This window comes from Prionailurus viverrinus, chromosome A2 (genome assembly GCF_022837055.1).
Source record: "Prionailurus viverrinus isolate Anna chromosome A2, UM_Priviv_1.0, whole genome shotgun sequence".
NCBI classification, from domain to species: domain Eukaryota; kingdom Metazoa; phylum Chordata; class Mammalia; order Carnivora; family Felidae; genus Prionailurus; species Prionailurus viverrinus.
The window spans coordinates 62,662,181-62,678,290 of NC_062562.1; the positions used below are offsets into that span (position 1 = coordinate 62,662,181).

A 16,110-nucleotide genomic window follows, 5' to 3' on the forward strand; every position below is an offset into this window, starting at 1 on the left:
TCAGTCAGTGAATAGATACCGGGAGGTTTCCCATAGGGCTATTTAAAACAAAGCTGCTGGGAACGTGCATGCACAGGGTTTTGGGTGAATGCCAGTCTCCATTTTTCTGTATCATTTTGGTACCATTTCCAGATTGTAAGTTTTCGTGTATCATTTTATAAGACATTGCTTGTTTCACAGAGGGGCTGTGCCACTTACATGCCCACCAGTGATGGATGAGAGGCCAGGTCTCTGCATCCACGGCCCCATTAAGTGTCACTACTTGGATCTGAGCCTTTCTTATGGGTGCGGAGTGACACCTCACTGTGGTCTCGCTCTGCATCCTGCTGGTGGCCACTGACACTCACATCTTCTCCTGAGTTCCTGAACATTCCCTTCCGTGCGATGTCTGTTCCTGGTTTGGTCCATTTTCTAATGGGGTTATTTGTAATTTACTGTTGTGTTCTGAGAATTCTTTATATATTCAAATACTAGTCCTTTGTTGAACGTGCAGTTTGCAGGCATTCATCCTCTTCACAGGGTTGCTCATGGAACAAAGCTTTTCATTTTGCTCTTACAGATCAGGCTGATTTGCTTCTTTGCTTTTTCTCTTTTCAAAAATGTTACAGTTTCGTATTTTCCATTTAAGACCCATTTCAAGTTAATTTTTGTCTAAGGTGTGAGTGACTTCAAGCACTATTTCTCTCTCTTTTTTTCTTGCTTCTGGATGTCCAATCATACCAGCACCACTGCTGAAAAGGCTGTTCTCCCCCCACTGAATTATTTTGCACTTCTGTCAAAAGTTGGTTGGGTCTGTTTGCGTGGCTCTATTTCTGGGTTCTCTGCTCTATTTCCATGGTCTGTGTGTCTGTCCCTCTGCCCCCCACACCATTCTGACTACCCCCTACTGTCATGGCCATCACTGTCCGCTGACCCAGCATCCAAGAAATCAGCCACCTGCGAGGATTATGAATTTCATCATCCGCAGCTTTCGGGAAGGAAAAGTGCTCACCGTCTGCAGGGCACTGGGCATGCTGAGGTCGCTCCAAGGTCAGCTCACATTCCTGAAATTTGATGATCACTTTTCCTTGCTCCCGGCCTGACAACAGGGCCAGGAAGACAGTCACAAGGAAATGTAGTAAGTTAGGAAGGAGTCCCTGGCCAGCACAGGTCTCTGGAAAATGATTCAGCTCGGCTTACTGCAGAGAAAGCTTTCCTAAGGCCTCTACCTTTCTGAGGCCAAAGCCTGTGTTTTAGTGCTTTTTAGCCAGTTCTGTTACACAGACAATCCACAGTAGCGGGAGCCATCAGGGTGACGGTGGTCAGCCCTACAACAGGGCTCCCAATCCCAGAGATTTCCACAGCTTCCTTCCACATTTACTTTATTTTTTTAAGTTTATTTATTTATTTTGAGAGAGAGGGAGAGAGTGCAAATGGGAGAGGGGCAGAGGGAGAGAGAGAATCCCAAGCAGGCTCTGTGCTCAGCATGGAGCCTGACATGGGACTTGAACCCACAACCCTGGGATCATGACCTCAGCCCAAATCAAGAGTTAGACACTCAATGGACCAAGCCACCCAGGCGCCCTCTACATTCACCTTAATTCTGAATGTCCAATAAATTTCCACACGGGGGCAGCGAGTGGTGACGTTCTTGGGTCAGGCACGCTCACGGCGCTTGCTGTAATTAAGACGCTTCCTCTTCCATCCGAGAAAGACCCAGGGGATGCCAGCCAGGGAGGCTCTAGACCCTGCTCTTCCTCTCCCGTTGGTCCCACTGCAAACTACCTGCTTTGTCCCTGGATGTCACAATGCGGGAAGAGCTCCTCAGGACACGTCATGAGTGGTAAGAACCCCTGTGAACTTCCACACTAGAATCTACCACGGTGGACCCTCATTTCCAAGCTGATGGGGAACAGGCTGAGTCCTTACTCATGGTGAGGAGCACAGACACCCATGTGTCTGTGGTGGTGTTTTTTTTTCAATGTTTATTTATTTTTGAGAGAGAGAGAGAGAGACTGAGCATGAGCAGGGGAGGGGCAGAGAGAGAGGGAGATACAGAATTCAAAGCAGCTCTGGGCTCTGAGCTGTCAGCACAGAGCCCGACGTGGGGCTCGAACTCATGGACCGCAAGATCATGACCTGAGCTGAAGTTGGACGCTCAACCGACTGAGCCACCCAGGCGCCCCAGTACACCCAAGTGGTGTTAAGGAGAGGCCCACTCGTGCTCCTATTTTAAAGAATTCATTTTTGCTTATTGCCTGATTTTCTTCAGAGCCAAAGAACTCAGATGATTCATTTATTCTATGGTTTTTATGATCATCAACATGTCCCAATATGTAAACACCTGTCCTGTGAGGTCTCCCCACAGGAGAATCTATGCTGAGGAAAAAAGAGGAAGTTTGTGAAGTTTTTGAGGATTTGGTTTTTCTTTCATCACATCAGCAGGATTAAATTTCGCAAAAAGTTGGAATTAAAATGATATAACCCTTGTCTTTGAATATCTACAGTTGCTTAAAGGTCTTCGTGATGGATCCCCCACCAAAAGGTGGGGTGCCAATTCCAGTGCCCGCAAATGTGACCTCCCTCTGAAGATGATCGCATTAGATGACGTCATGACGGGGGAAGCCTGGGTGCCTCAGTTGGGTAAGCGTCTGACTCTTGATCTCAGCTCAGGTCATGATCTCGCAGTTTGTGGGTTCGAGCTTGGCACTGGGCTCTGTGCTGACAGCATGGGGCCTGCTTGGCATTCTCCCTCCCTCCCTCTCTCTCAAAAGTAAATAAATAAACCTAAAAAGAAAAAGACGAGGTCACGAGGGTGGGGCCTGACCCAAGGTGACTGTGTCCTTATAAAACAGGGAATTTGGACCCAGTGACACCCCCATCTCAGATTCCAGGACTCCCACGCTATTACATGATACACTTGTGTTTCTGGGACTTTGCTGCAGCCACCCTGGCAAACAGGTGCAGTATTTTACTTATTATTTTGGGAAATAACTGTAGTTTGAAAGACTCCAAGCTAACACAGAAACTTCTCGAGAAGGAAGGCGGCTGATGGTGAAGTTTAGTCTTGAGGAATTCAACCTTCTTGGCTCCCACTATGAGATCGTTTGGTTCAAGTAAATAAATGATGTTTTCATAGCAACACAGAAGTCCTGGTTTATATCCAAGTGTCTCCGGTGCTGCTCTAGCACACATCTAAATAAAAAAAAAAAGGATTAACAATAATATTTCAGCTTTGCTGGAGCTCTGTCTGCCAGGAAGGAATGAATCAACCCCAACAACAACGGTCTGTCCTGTGAAGTTATCGTGGGCAGACTTCATATAATCCCGAAAGCAGAAGAAATTTATCTCTGAAGTCTGTCTGTCTGAATATTTCTGTCTGGTTCTTTCCACTTCTAATATATTACACATTTGTAAATCACTTCTGAATAGTTCTCCTAAACTTAATTAGCTTTTCTTGTGATGCCAATGGAAGGGAAAAATTCCAAGACAGGCGTGGAGAAGAGTTTAGAAAAAACAAAGCTAATCGCACCCGTAACTGGGACTCCAGCGTTTGGTCATCTTGCCATTGAGTGATTCAACAGAGCCTTTTTGTTTATTTTTTATTTTTTTTAAGTACTCTCTCTGCCCAGCATGGGGCTTGAACACAGGACCCCGAAATCCAGAGTCCCACGCTCCACCAACTGAGCTGGCCAGGTGCCCCAAAGCTGTTCATTTGGGAATCATCTCGGATGTCACAAAGAGGAACAAGAACAGTTCACTTGAGCACCCCTACACCTTTACTCAGAATCACGTGTTAACATTCTGCCCTATTTATTTTCCCTGTTTCTAGTAGCTTCCTTTTGCCAATAACTGATTACTCTGTATTTGCCAAGCACCAGGCCCTATAGGAAGCCCTGAGGTGAGACACCGCTCACGGGCAGACCAGCAGGGATGATGGGTCCCATCAGCCAAATCCAGGAGCAATCTCATCCTCATGTATCGAGTGAATCTTGGGAATTACGGGGAAGTACGTTCTTCCTGGGAAACCTCATTTTATTGCTTTATTTTAAAGATTTTATTATTTTTTAAAGTCACCTCTGCACCCAGGGCGGGGCCAGAACTCAGGACCCCAAGATCAGCAGCTGTGTGCTCCACCGTGCAAGCCAGCCCGGCGCCCCGACGCCTCACTGTAATCCAGTGTCTGCGTCATCGATGGCTGCTCGCGGCTTCCGGTGAAGAGACATGTCGTGTGCCAGATCCAGGTAGGACAAAAGTCGCTCAGAACTTTGCCCCGAATTCTGAGATTTGTATTTTCCAGGTTCCAGGAAGACTGCCTGCTCGGTGGACCCCCGTCCCCAGGCCCTGAACTGCGCCCCGCACAGCACTGCCTGCCAGGCGAATGAAAACCCGGCTGAGTGACTGTGTAGCAAGCCCGGGCACAACACGGCACGTGTGGGCGCAGCAGGTCCTTCTCTGAGAGGCCCCTGGAGAGCCTCCTTCACAGGACAGGACACAAGATGTCAGGAGGACAGGTCGCCGTTCAACGCCCACCCAGCCCGCGGTTAAAGCCCAATCCCACCCCGCAGGTGTGTGACTACCCATACGTCCCGTGTGTTCAGGCCGAGCGGTATTTCCTTAAACTCTTCATCACGTGTTTTCTTCTCGAGGATTTGAGTTTTGCATGTTCGGATATCTGGGATCGTGAGTCAGGAGGGCAGTGTTTATAGAACCCAACTGTCATCACAGAAAGTCCTGGATGTGAGGGGGAAGCTCAGGCCATTTCCTGGACAGGTGTCTGTGACACTTGTAGGTCACCCATGTTAAAGAGAGTCAAGCCTTCTACATACCTTTTAGGATGGCCCACAGACTGGCAAAGTTCGGGGAAGACGTGGGAAGGAGGTCCACCCTTTCCATGGCTCCCTGTGTCCTGACGACCGTCCCTGACTCACGCGGCGCACACACAAACCTCTCTGAAAGCAGAGGCCGTGGGGGATCGGGCACCAGCCCCCATCGTACACCCACATCCACGGTCACCAGTACCCGGATGTGGGAAGCGAGCTCAGATTTTCCACAGCTACACCAACTGCCCAATTCCCCTCCTGGCAGGTGGGTGCTAATGAATTACACTTCTTTCCTTCTTTTACAAAGGACGAAGTGGAAACCAATTTGACAATAAATTTCATATATTAAAAAAAATAAAAAAATAAAAAGGACCCAAACCGCTCAGGCAGACTATAACCTGCGGTCAGGACGTTCCTGACCTTCTAGATGCTCCTGCCTTGCTCAGCCATATTCAGAAAAGTGAGTCAAGAGGAAAATACATAGGAAAAACCGTTCTGGCATCTCTAAATTGCATCGAAGTCTCGGTGGCCCGGCCACTCCTGCAAAGCAGCGTGTCCCAGGGGGGTGGGGTGATGAGGCCTGTGCATCAGGAAGCATTTGGGGCAGAGGCGTCCTGCTCCATAAGAAGCACCCGCTGGTGTGCCGCTGTCCTCCGGGCCCAACGGACACGGCTGGCGAGAGGGAGCGCTGCGACACTGTACGGTCGCCCAGCGGGTGAGGAGGACGGCGGCAGAGGCGGGCAGCCCCACGGCAGTTCACGGCACTGAGTCACCGCGAGAAGACAAAGGACAGTGTGATATGCAGGTGGCTTTGGTAGTTCCAGGCATCCAATCCTTCCAGTTTATAAAGATACGAATCTTAATTATTAATGGCTGAGATGAAAACCAGCTGGTCCGAGGTTAGGAAATTCAAGCGGGTTGTTTCCTCAGATCACATCATACAAAAGAGGGTCTGTCCCGTGCCGTCCGGCCTGCTCGGCCGGTTCCAGTGCCGAGCACATTCCTGGTTCCGTCCTGCTCCAGGCCAGCTGGTCACAGCGCAGAAACGTGAGAGCCACAGGCACTCTGCGCCTCTGTTGGCATTCGAGTGCGATTGTTCTTGAACCTCGGGGAGTTGGTGTGAGTGACCACGGGCTGTGCCCGTATGAGGACTCACAACAGGCTGTGCTGTGTGCACGGAAGACTAGCGACCACGTCCTAAGTGCAGCTGTGAGCTATTAAATATATACACAAGGTAAGTGCCTCCAGGGATGGGAGGAGATAAATCCCTTAAAAGTGATCCTAGGAGACTTCAGAACTGACAACCTCCCCTTGTCCTTGCCTCGGTGGGAATGTTTGGGATGTTGTACCATCACACAAAGAACCGGCTCTTGACTCAACATACAGTCTTACTTCTTTGATTATATCAGTTAGGAGTGTGTTTTAAAAATTAGGAATGGGGAAGCCTAGATGGCTCAGTCGGTTAAGCCTCCAACTCTTGGTTTCAGCTCAGGTCATGGTCTCATGGTTTGTGAAATCGAGCCCTACGTCGGGCTCTGTGCTCGCAGCACAGAGCCTGCTGGGGATTCTCTCTCTTCCCTCTCCACCCCTCCCACACCTGTTTGTTTGCATGCTATCTCTCAGTCAAAAACAAATAAGTAAACTTAAAAATAAAAATAAAAATTAGGAATGGATGTTGAATTTCATCAACTGTAGTCATGGAGAAAATCAAATGGTAGTGTCTGCCATTTCTTCGTGAAGTCACTAATCTGGTTTCTGATATTTAGACCTTTCTTCTCCTGGTTTAAAACTCCCATATGATCACGGCATTTTCTTTTCATCCGATGCTGGATTCTGTTCGCCAGTGTTTTCTGTTTCCCGTTTGGTCGTTGATGCCACGTTCTTTGTAAACATCTCTTATGTCGCTCTGATTGGCATATACATGTCAGCTCCAGGTGTGCGGCACGGGGATCAGATATTTGCACGTGTTGCAAGATGGTCGCCACGAAGTCTAGTTAATATCTGTCACCACACGTTATTGCAAAATGTGTCTTCCTTGCAGAGAGAAGTTTTCAGGTTTACTCTCCGTAGCAACCAGACATAAACACAGTGTTGTAACCGGGGTTGCCTTCACATCCTCAGGACTCCTTCCTCTTAAAATGGAACTTCGTACCTTTTGACCCCTGCACCCATTTTGCCCCCACCCCCTGCTCTGGCAACCACTGATCTGTTCTCTGTGCCCATGAGGTTGGGTTTTTGTTCTTGTTTTGTTTTCAGATTCCACATGTAAGTGAGATCATACAGGATTTGTCTTTCTCTGACTTACTTCACTCAGTGTCTTGCCCCAAATGTGGCAAATGGCAAGACTGCATTCCGGTTTTCTTTAAGTAATCGCCTCACATGGGATTCGAACTTATACCCCGAGATCAAGAGTCACATGCTCTACTGACAGAGCCAGCCAGGTGCCTGGCAAGATTGCGTTCTTAACCCAGATCATGACCTCCAAACACAACGATCTTCTTCTGAGAGAACACTAATTCCCAAAGCCCTGTTTTAGGATTTCTAGATACCTGCTTCCAGGGAATCAGGATCAGCATGCACTGGGCATCATGCTGGAACGCAGCCTCACTGCCCTGTCCACTGGGACACCACCAGCTGCAGGAGGGAGGGGCAGGAGTGTGCTCTCTCCACCGTTTTTTCACACCGCACAGGATGCTAAGCCCACTCAGTGTAGACGTGAGTTGAATATTTACTTATCCATCTTACAAAACTGATCTCAAGTCAGACTTTAATGTGCTTCATGTATTTTGGAAATAAACTTGATTTATCTGCTTTTCGATTTCCTCAATGATAAAGAAGTTAGATGTAACTCAAAGCAACTTTTTTTAAAATTTATTTTATTTATTTTTTTTAACGTTTATTTATTTTTGAGACAGAGAGAGACAAAGCATGAACGGGGGAGGGTCAGAGAGAGGGAGACACAGAATCCGAAATAGGCTCCAGGCTCTGAGCTGTCAGCACAGAGCCTGATGTGGGGTTCGAACTCACGGACCGCGAGATCATGACCTGGGCCGAAGTCGGCCGCTTAACCAACTGAGCCACCCCGGCGCCCCTCAAAGCAACTTTTTAATAGAATTGTTCTATCCAATTCTCTGGCATTCCAGGGTGTGAAGTGCAAACCCAGCAGCGGTCACACACAACATTTCAATCTCTTGGCCCCTTTCTCCCCCATGACAAACCACGAGGGGCTCTGTGGACTCCGGCTTCGCCCCAGCTACTCAGATACCCACATATCCTCAAGGGGAGTCAAAGAAGAGCCCCCACCCCTGGAGGCCCACCTACCCCTCCCCCACCGCTCCTGGAGGCCCCCCTCCCCGCCCCCCGCCAGTGGCACACAGAGCCCGCAAACTTCCCGCCCTCCTTCTGTAGGAGACAGGGTTCCACGTTTTGGGCAATACGTGCCTGTGGCTCCTGGAAGCCTTGGTTCCATCAGTAGGGTTCACTGCTACAGGGTTTTATTGGTTTAGATTTTTTGGTATCAACATCAGTAAGACTGGCATGTGGTTGTTTTGTCTTTGTAAGTTAGACACTTGTGCCCAGTTTTGGTATCAGTGCATTACTTTGCTCTATAGAAGCACATCTGGAAGCTTTCTCTGTCTCTGCGATCTGGAACAGTTCAGAGAACATCCTGAACTTAAGTGTTTTTTAAGTCTGGTGAGATTTCTACCATCTGGGCCAAGGTGCCTTTGGAAGAACTGTTTCCCTCGCTGCTTAAGGTTTCTGCGTGACTCGAGTTTGGTGCAGGAGTACCGAGGGCCATTCTCGGGCTCCAAGTGTTTCAGAATTCACTTTATTTCCATAAAGTAATTTTCATTTTCTCAGTTTTATTTTGTACATTTAATGTACTTTCTTCCATTGCATTTCGCTGTATGTTAGCTAATAAGGTATCTACTTGTTTTTAAAAAAAATTTTTTTTAACGTTTATTCATTTTTGAGACAGAGAGAGACAGAGCATGAACAGGGGAGGGGCAGAGAGAGAGGGAGACACAGAATCTGAAACGGGCTCCAGGCTCTGAGCTGTCAGCACAGAGCCCGACGCGGGGCTCGAACTCACGGACCGTGAGATCACGACCTGAGCCGACGTCGGACGCTTAACCAACTGAGCCACCCAGGCGCCCCTCTACTTAATTGTTAAGTGGAGATTCATCTTGGGTCATTTTTTGCTGCTGATTTAATTAAATTGCATTTTCATCTTTACAGATTTCTTCTTCTTGCGTGTCTTGGTTTGTGCAGGCACGTGCGTGTGTGTGCGTGGATGCGTGTGCGCCTGTGCGCGTGCACGTTTCCCTGACGATTTCACTTGAAGACATACTTTCATTTGCTGCTGCTCAGTAGCATCGGCCCTATTTTCCCCTGAACACTGATTTAGCAGTACACGTTGTCCTTCGTTTTCTCTCTAAAGTCTAGAAATAATAACGTTAACCTTACGGTATAAGTGAATACAAATGCATAAAGTTGTATTTCTTCTGAACTCTGGACTGAACGTCCCGTTATTTTATGTAACGAAGACAGTAAGTGGCATCTGTCCTTTCTTAATAGATTGTTTTTCTTCTAAGTTCCCCACACAACTTATTTCCTATTCTGTAAAAATTATGCTTTTCCTACCATTTGCCTAATTTTCCACTGACATGCACATTTAAACAGGTTTTTTCTTTTAGGGGAGCCTGGGGTGGCTCAGTCGGTTAAGCATCTGACCTCGGTTCAGGTCTGTGAGTTCGAGCCCCACATCGGGCTCTGTGCTGACAGCTCGGAGCCCGGAGCCTGCTTCGGATACTGTGTCTCCCTCTCTCTCTGCCCCTCCCCCGCTTGTGTGCGTGCTCTCTCTCAAAAACAAATAACAAAACATTAAAAAAATAAAAGAATAAAAAATAAAAGTATCTCATTTTGCTGAGTGTTCTCAAATTTGCCACCTGTATCCTTCAGTCTGTCTTGTGAATTCATTTTTCTTTTGCTCGGCCTGTGTTTCCGGCCATCTGCTCCTTTTCTTTCCTCAACTCTGTCAATTTCTCCTTTGTGTTTTTTTTTTAATGCAGAAATTCACTTTTCTATCTTATTTTTGTTTATTTTTGAGAGAGAGAGAGAGAGAGAGAGAGAGAGAGAGAGAGAGAGCGTGCACGCAACCTTCCATCGTGGCTTTGCACTCTTATTTCAGAGAAGTAAAACCTTTCGGTGCATTCAGGCCTGTGCGTGGAGTACACTTGCCTACGGCCTGACGGGTCCGTGATGATCCTCTCCTGGCCTGGTCTCTGTCTCCTTCATTACCATCATCTTTAACAGCTGCTCTCTCAGCAGCCTGTCGCACGGTCCCATGGTTGATCTGAGTTTATCATGAGCACACCCTTCTGCGTGAGGGGGTCCACCTCACTGCGGCCAGGGAGCACGCCCACACCACTGGGCTGTGTGACCATGTGTCTGGGCTGCACGGCCTCTCTCTGGACCTCAGGGAGCCCCCTGAGAACATGCCTCATGCTCCCCTGCCTTTTCACTGCGTCCAACCCGTGTGTGTGAATCTGGGTGGCTCTGGGCCCATGGGCCGCCAACAGCCCCTCCACTGGCCGCCACATCAACAGACGGCTTCTGAAACAGGAGGCTGTCGTTCAGCCCATGAGGGCTGAGGTTCCAGGGGATTTCTGTAGCTCTTTTCTTCCAGACCAGGGGCCTTTGGCTGACCCCCACGTGTGCTATTGAGGTTGAAGAATGTGTGCTCTTGGGAGTGGCCAGGTCCTCTCTCCCTTTGGTCTAATTTTCACTGTATTGGCCGTCATTTTGGGGGATTCTTGGTCACGTTCTGGATCACAGATATTTCCTGGGGTCTGCGGGCATGGAATTTCCATTTCTGTTTCTCACTATCTTTGCTGATTACGGCTGTAATCAGGGGTGAGGGAGTACAGAGGTATTTCTGCTATTATTTTATGCTGGAAGTCCTTTGCTACACTTTTCCTTATTAAGTGGTTCTTCAGTTTTGGCCAGAGCACACCTTCCCGCCAGCTTACCCACCCTTAGGGAATATTTATGCAAATGGAATTCATGATTTGGAACAGCAACCAGTTTGTACCTCCCTTAGAACTTAAAAAAAAAAAACAAAACATTTTTGCTATAAAGGAAAGAGATAAAAATAATTCCTCATTTGCTTACCCCAGTGGCTTGTTAGGCAGAAATGCTCCCCAAGGGACCACCTTCTGCCCTGGCCTCTGTCTCATCACAGGATTGCTGCTCTGGAAGAGGAAGTCGCAGGCTGTCAGACAAGCCATTAATCTTCAACAGAAGTTCCTCTAGCAGATCTGAGACTTCATCCAGGTAGTAATGCTGAAGCAAAGAAAATCACATTAGTGAGTGCCTTCGAGAACCAGATTTTTTTCTTTTTCTCTCATTTTCTGAAGCGTTTACTGGTATTGACTTTAGATGGCACTGTGCTTTGTTAGAAAGCTCACTGGAGGGGCACCCGGGTGGCTCAGTCGGTTAAGCATCCCACTCTTGGTTTTGGCTCAGGTCATGATCTCACGGTTTGTGAGTTTGAGCCCCGCACTGGTCTCTGTGCTGACAGCGTGGAGCCTGCTTGGGATTCTCTTTCTCCCCATCTTTCTCTCTCTCTCCAAATAGAAGAGATAAACTTTAAAAAAAAAAAAAAAAACATAGAAAGCTCACTGGACCCTGGAGTCAGAGACCTGGGTGCTGGGCCCAAATCCTCACATCTCAGTCCCTGATTCACCGTGTCATGTACAGGCGTGCCTCGGTCCCTGATTCACTGTGTCACGTACAGGCAAGTGTTAGGGTTCAGAATGTCTACGTGAGGACTCTTACATGGACTTAAAGGCAATAAGGAATGGTAAACACGTGACACAGAACGAAGCCCTATAAAAACGCACGCTATCACGACTGCACGAACCATGCTGAGGGATGACTGTCAGTCATGAAACAGCTGGGCACTCGGCGTGCAAACACTGGCTCTGATGTGCCTGCCTCCGTGTCAGGGTGACTAGGCTCAAACACTGTGCCTGAGTCCCCACGTTCTGGTAGAGGTTTGGGTCTGGTGGCAGAAACCAAAATCAAATGACGACTCTACAGGGACAGGGTGGTGTGTGTTTGTTGGTCGAAGCGGGAATCATAAACTCCCATCTTTCTTTTATTTATTTATTTATGTTTTAAATCTTTATTTATTTTTGAGAGAGTGAGAGAGAGACAGAGTATGAACAGGGGAGGGGCAGAGAGAGAGGGAGACACAGAATCGGAAACAGGCTCCAGACTCTGAGCTGTCAGCACAGAGCCCGACGCAGGGCTGGAACCCACAAACTGTGAGATCATGACCCGAGCCGAAGTCGGACGCTCAACTGACTGAGCCACCCAGGCGCCCACAAACTCCACCTTTCTAACCCAACAGGGTCATCCAAACATAATGAGTTTGTGGAAGAGAACGTGCTTGGTAATCCCCTCAAGGCCTTAGAATTTCAACCAAAAATGTCCTGCCTTTGCAGATAGTTGGCACAGAATCGCCACCATGGTTAATGACCAAAAGCCAAGTTCTGCGAGGAAGCCTCCTCTGAATGTGCCACTGTGCCCCCTAACCCAGGCCCCACAGTCACCTGACTTTCGACCGTCTCAGCCTCTTCCTGCTGTGGCCGCTCCAGTCCCAGCAAGGCCAGGCACTGTCCCCACATGCACGCAGTCATGTCTTCTAGACTCACAAGGGATTTGCTTTGGAAAGATTTTCTTTTTCGAACAAGAGTCATGAGGGAACCTCTCAGCTGGGGAGGAGGACAAAAAAGATAGACAAATTGCATGTTACCAAACCCACCATGACTTTGTTAACCTGACAGACTACGAAGTGGAGATCGCATGTCAGGATGCTGTCCTGTGAGCTTTTAGTAAGACACCAATTGCTTAGCAAAACAGGAAAACACCTCTCGTGCCTTAAGCTCACTCAGAACACACGATGGATTCAGCCTTGAGGACAAATCTTACCATAAAGGATGTTTCCGTATCTAACAGCTGAGGACAAACACTGTTAACGTGACGTGCACTTTCCACACGTAAAATCGGGTTGGGGTCCTCAGCAGCCCTGCCGGGCATGCGTGTGCCCCACCGTGGGCTTGTGTCTGTGCCCGGGAGACAGGAAGAGGCGCCCTTGTGGTCTCCGCACACCGGCCCCAGTTTGTTTCTTTCTTTACTGCAGGCTGAGACTTGTTAGCTCAAAAAGCCCGTGGGCACCAAACTCAAAGTTTTGCACATTTGACTGTTTTAAAAATAGTCCAAACAAGCAAACTTTTGAGCCATGTAGGGCCTGCTTTGCATACCCTACAGAAAGTCACCGGACAGTTGTTGCCCCTGGTAAGACAGGGTGCTGCCCCTGGTGAGACCCCACAGTGCCCCCGCCCTCCGGAGCTCTGACTCAGACTTCCCTCGTGCCACTGGGTCACAGGGACACACAGAAGACCACCTCCCACTCTCCCTGCATCCACTGCCCTTCTCCCTTTCTTGAGGTGGCCCCGAGACACAGCCTCTGGACGGTCTTGTGCTGTGCGACCTGTCAAGATGTGGCCAGGTACCGCTTGTGTGTGTTGCTGTCTCTCGTGGTCATATCTTTTTCCTTGCTCGGTCCTAAATCCCTCGAACCCCTGGCAACGTGTCAGAGCCCTGCAGGGAGGCCCAGTGCCCGAGGAGAGGACACCATCCGTTCAGAGAGCAGGTGTGGGTCCGAGGCTTCCTCCTCTACCAGCCACACGAGCCTGTCTCTGCAGAGACCCCCTGGGCACCACTGCCTTCCTATTCTTCATGATAAAGTCCAAGCACCTTATCATCTTAGCATGACACTCAGAGCCCTCCTCGCTCCAAGCATCGTTCCCCAAATCACGGCTGCTTAACTCTGAACTCCAGCCTTCAGACCCTGCTCCCAGGCGTCTCCGTGAGCTGGTCCCTCTCATCCAACAAAGCCCAACTCCACTATCCCTTCTGCTGTGTGAGGACTTCCTGGTCCCCTCGGGAAAACAAATGGGACTCTATTTTGCTTGTTCTTTGAGGAAGCTTCTAGGTAGGCTTTAGAACTGCATAGTTGTGCGAGATCCATGTGCTGAAAACTACAAGATGTCAAAGATGTAAATAAACAGACAGACAGACAGGATTCTTGGCTTGAAAAACTTCCTATCGTGAAGATGTCAATTCTCTCCAAATCTGATTTATACATCCTTAGAAATCTCAAAATCCCAGCATGCCGTTTTGTGGATACCAACGAGCAGATTCTATAAATTATATGGAAAGGCAAAAGAACAAGAACAGCCTGAACTGAAAAAGAACAAATCTGGAGGACTCATCTGTGCCACGTTAAGACTTACATAGAGTTCTAGTACTCAAGACAGTGTGGGATTGGCAAAAGAAGGGGTCAGCGGAATAGGAAAGACGACCCAAAACCAGAATCACGGAAACAGTGAAGTGATTGGTGGCAAAGATACACAGGCAGTTCAACGAGCTTTTTAAAGATGGTGCCGGCGCAACTGGATGTCCCAAACGTGAAAGAACAGTAACTCTGATCCACCCCTCGAAACTTATACTAATATTAATTCAGAACGGACCTAAATCTAAAACCTATTAACTACAAAACTTCTAAAAGAAACATAGGAGAGAATACGTGTGACGGTGGCGTTGCCATTTGGTTTTAGATAGGACACCAGTGGAATCTATAAAAGAAGAAACTGGTAAATTGGCCTTTACAAATACTAACAAATTTCCTGCAAAACAACACCATTAAAAGAATTAAAAGAACAAGCCACAGAATGGGAAAAATAGTTACAAATCACACATCCAATAAAGGAAATGTATCAAAATTTAAAAATTGCTACCATTCTTTGTTTATACTCGTGTCATCCTCTATGGACTGTGGACAATGTCCTCTTCACCACTGCCTAAACAGAATGGGTATTCTTTAAGTAATTGTGGAATGAGTGCACGAATGAACAAATGAGTAGATGAATGGATGGATAGATGGAGAGGTGGGTGATGATTCGATGGCTGGCTGGCTGGCTGGCTGGTTGGCTACATGGATAGGCGGATGGATAGGTGGGTGGATAGATAGGTGGATAGGTGGGTGGGTGGGTGGATGGATGGTTGGCTGGCTGGCTACGTGGATAGGTGGATGGATGGAGAGGTGGGGGGATGGCTGGATGAGTAGATGGGTTGTGTGGGTGGATGAATAAGTGGATGGATGGATAGGTGGATGGACAGGTGGACATATGAATAGACGGATGGGTTAACGGATAGACGGATGAATAGGTAGATGGATGAATGGATAGGTGGATAGATGGAGGGAGGAATGGAGGGAAAAGGGAGGGAGGAAATGCAGGAGGGAGGGATCTGTGGATGAATGGGTGGATGCGTGCATGGATGGAGGGCGGGACGGGTTAATGGGTGGACAGGCAGAGGGAAGACTAGATGGATGGATGAGCTGTGACCAGGAAGCTAGAAACACTGAAAGAAAAAAAGGACTCAGGTCTGAGTATTGTCAAGGTGGGGGTTTAAGTTGGTGTGTGCGTGCGTGCGTGCGTGTGTGTGTGTGTGTGTGTGACATGACTAGATTGGCAAGTGGCAGATCAGTAGGAAGGTGGGAAACGGATCCCCATTCCAAACTCAGCCCGAGGTTAGAGAACCTGTCCGGTGAAGGCTGGCTAATGGAGTGAAACCTTTGTAAGATGGGAAGTTTGAAATAACAAGGCAAGAGTTAGCAGCCACCACGAGAGGAGGAAAGAGGGCGCAGCTCAGCGCTTGGAGGGCTGGGGGTCTCCCTGGAGGAGGCAGCACGCTGCAATGCTCGGTCTTGCTGGGCCTGTTCAGGGTGCAGGAGTGTCCAGCCCCTGCCCCTTGTAGGGCAGACGGGCCTCAGGGAGCCATGGCCACGTGGAGATGTGCACACGGACAAGGAGAGTTTCACGCCTACGGCAGACCCTGACTTCAAAGTCTGGGGCAGGTGCACGTACCATTCCCAACCACACGGTGCTCGTTACTATAAAGAAAGCCCCGCAGCACCAAGCCGGGGCCCACGGGTCAGACTTGGAAAGACCGGGGAACGTGTCTCTTTGGTGTCTTCCTGGAAAACGGAACGGCAGGCCTCGGGAGACATCCGTGAAGGTGCCAGGCGGTGCTGCGTGCAGGTGGGAGTGGGCTGCTAGCATCAGGACGCCTGCCAGCTGCGGGGAGAAAACCCGCCATCACTCACCTGACTTGGCCCTGGTTCAGCGGAGCCCAAGACCCACCTGGGGGCTTCTGAAGGCTTCCAAACAACAGC

General features: G+C 48.7%; 1 protein-coding gene across 1 annotated transcript in view; it reads right to left on the reverse strand.

Annotated features, from left to right (window-relative positions):
* Nucleotides 1-2,697: 2,697 nt before the first annotated feature.
* PKD1L1 (polycystin 1 like 1, transient receptor potential channel interacting) overlaps nt 2,698-16,110 on the reverse strand; it is a 126,079-nt gene continuing 112,666 nt past the window's right edge. Inside the window, exons 53-56 of the mRNA XM_047848980.1 lie at nt 15,803-16,012; nt 12,422-12,583; nt 10,977-11,147; nt 2,698-3,174 (exon numbers count right to left, since the gene is read on the reverse strand). Of these exons, the coding sequence (XP_047704936.1) occupies nt 10,989-11,147; nt 12,422-12,583; nt 15,803-16,012 (531 nt within the window). The 3' untranslated portion in view covers nt 2,698-3,174; nt 10,977-10,988. The remainder of the gene's footprint in view (nt 3,175-10,976; nt 11,148-12,421; nt 12,584-15,802; nt 16,013-16,110) is intronic.